At 66.9% G+C, this 1543-nt stretch overlaps 1 protein-coding gene across 1 annotated transcript; it reads left to right on the plus strand.

Annotated features, from left to right (window-relative positions):
• Positions 1-663: 663 nt before the first annotated feature.
• Positions 664-1012, plus strand: RPRM (reprimo, TP53 dependent G2 arrest mediator homolog). Its single transcript, XM_056117692.1, has one exon. The coding sequence runs from the start codon at positions 671-673 to the stop codon at positions 998-1000; it is 330 nt and encodes a 109-aa protein (XP_055973667.1). The 5' UTR covers positions 664-670; the 3' UTR covers positions 1001-1012.
• Positions 1013-1543: the final 531 nt, after the last annotated feature.

The following is a 1543-nucleotide window of genomic DNA, read 5'->3' on the forward strand; positions in this document are numbered from 1 at the left end:
AGCCACAGGCGAACCCTGAACATTCATAAACCTATCCAGCACTTGCCCATCTTTGCCAATTTCCAGCCCCAGAGGTGCGAGGGGGACGCAGAGCACACACGGACGGTGTCACCCAGCTCTTTGCAAACCTCCAGCTCGCCGGGTCCCGCCCCACGCCCTTGACTCCCTCCAAAAAGCCAACAAAGTACAGTGAACCGCGCCCAGCCTTTGGAGTTGGCAAAGCCGAGCCCGGGAGTTGACGCTTGCCTTCCTTCTTCCCCTGCGCCCCAACGGCTGCCCGGGCAGCGCGGCGGCACTGACGGACGGGGGCGCTGTTCGCTCGTAACAGCGTCCCCGCCGCCGCGGCCGCCGCACCTCCCACGGCACTAACTGTACCAGCCCCGCCAAGTTGTGCAAAACCCCCAGCGGAGCGAGAGCCGGCTACGAGGAGCACCGCGCGGGCGAGGAGCGGACGGCGCGCTCGGGCTGCAGCGTGCGTCGGAAGAGCCGCGGGGAGAACTCCCCGGCCCAAGCGAGCGAGCGGGCGGGCGGGCGAGCGAGTTGGAGCGAGGGAGCCGGCGCTCGGGCCTCGGCCAGCCTGGCGCTCGCGCGGCGGCACCTGTTTCCTCCCGCGCCACCGGCGTCTGCAACCCCCCGCTCCCCGCTCCACGACCAGCACCCGGCTCGCACGATGAATCTGGCGCTGGGCAACCAGACCGAGGTGGCCGGCCTGTTGCTGGCCAACAGCAGCGAGGCGCTGGAGCGCGCCGTGCGCTGCTGCACCCAGGCGTCCGTGGTGACCGACGACGGCTTCGCCGAGGGCGGCCCGGACGAGCGCAGCCTGTACATCATGCGCGTGGTGCAGATCGCCGTCATGTGCGTGCTCTCGCTCACCGTGGTCTTCGGCATCTTCTTCCTCGGCTGCAACCTCCTCATCAAGTCCGAGGGCATGATCAACTTCCTGGTGAAGGACCGGAGACCGTCGAAGGAGGTGGAAGCGGTGGTCGTGGGGCCCTACTGACCCGGCCCTCGGGGGGCCGCTACTGCCGCCGCCTCTGCCTCACTCCTCCCTTCCCCCAACTTCGCCGCCGTACCCCTTCCTTGACCCTCCGACCCTGGACGCAGCAGACCTGTCGTCGTCGTCGTCGTTGATGGTTTTCTGTTTGTTTTTCTCTCGAGTTGCACCCGTCGAGAGGAAGCGCCCCGTTTCTCCGAAACCCTCCCGTGACCGACTGTTGGGAGGAGGACGTCCCGACCCCGGACTGGGCAGCAAGTGGCACGGAGCGGCAGTTAGGGCGCAGAACTAGGGGAGCCGCCGCTGGCTGGGGAGACCGACGGGGCGAAAGGCTTTCTGCACCCGCAGGTGGGCCGCACACGGAGGTCAGCTGGTAGGGGTGGGCAGGGGACAGACCCAGAGGCACTAAGGGCTTCTCGCGGGCCGGAAAAGTCACCTGCTCCACGCAACAAATCCGATGGAGACCCTTTGAAATCCGAGTCGGGAATCACACCTGCTCCAGGCTCCTCTGAGACCTAGCTGGAGGGGCCATAGATGTCTTCAATTGTC

This window comes from Sorex fumeus, unplaced genomic scaffold, assembly GCF_029834395.1.
Source record: "Sorex fumeus unplaced genomic scaffold, SorFum_2.1 ptg000035l, whole genome shotgun sequence".
Classification (NCBI taxonomy): Eukaryota; Metazoa; Chordata; class Mammalia; order Eulipotyphla; family Soricidae; genus Sorex; species Sorex fumeus.

Coding starts and splice junctions, on each gene's coding strand:
- RPRM (XM_056117692.1), top strand. CDS start 671: ATGAATCTGGCGCTGGGCAACCAGACCGAGGTGGCCGGCCTGTTGCTG.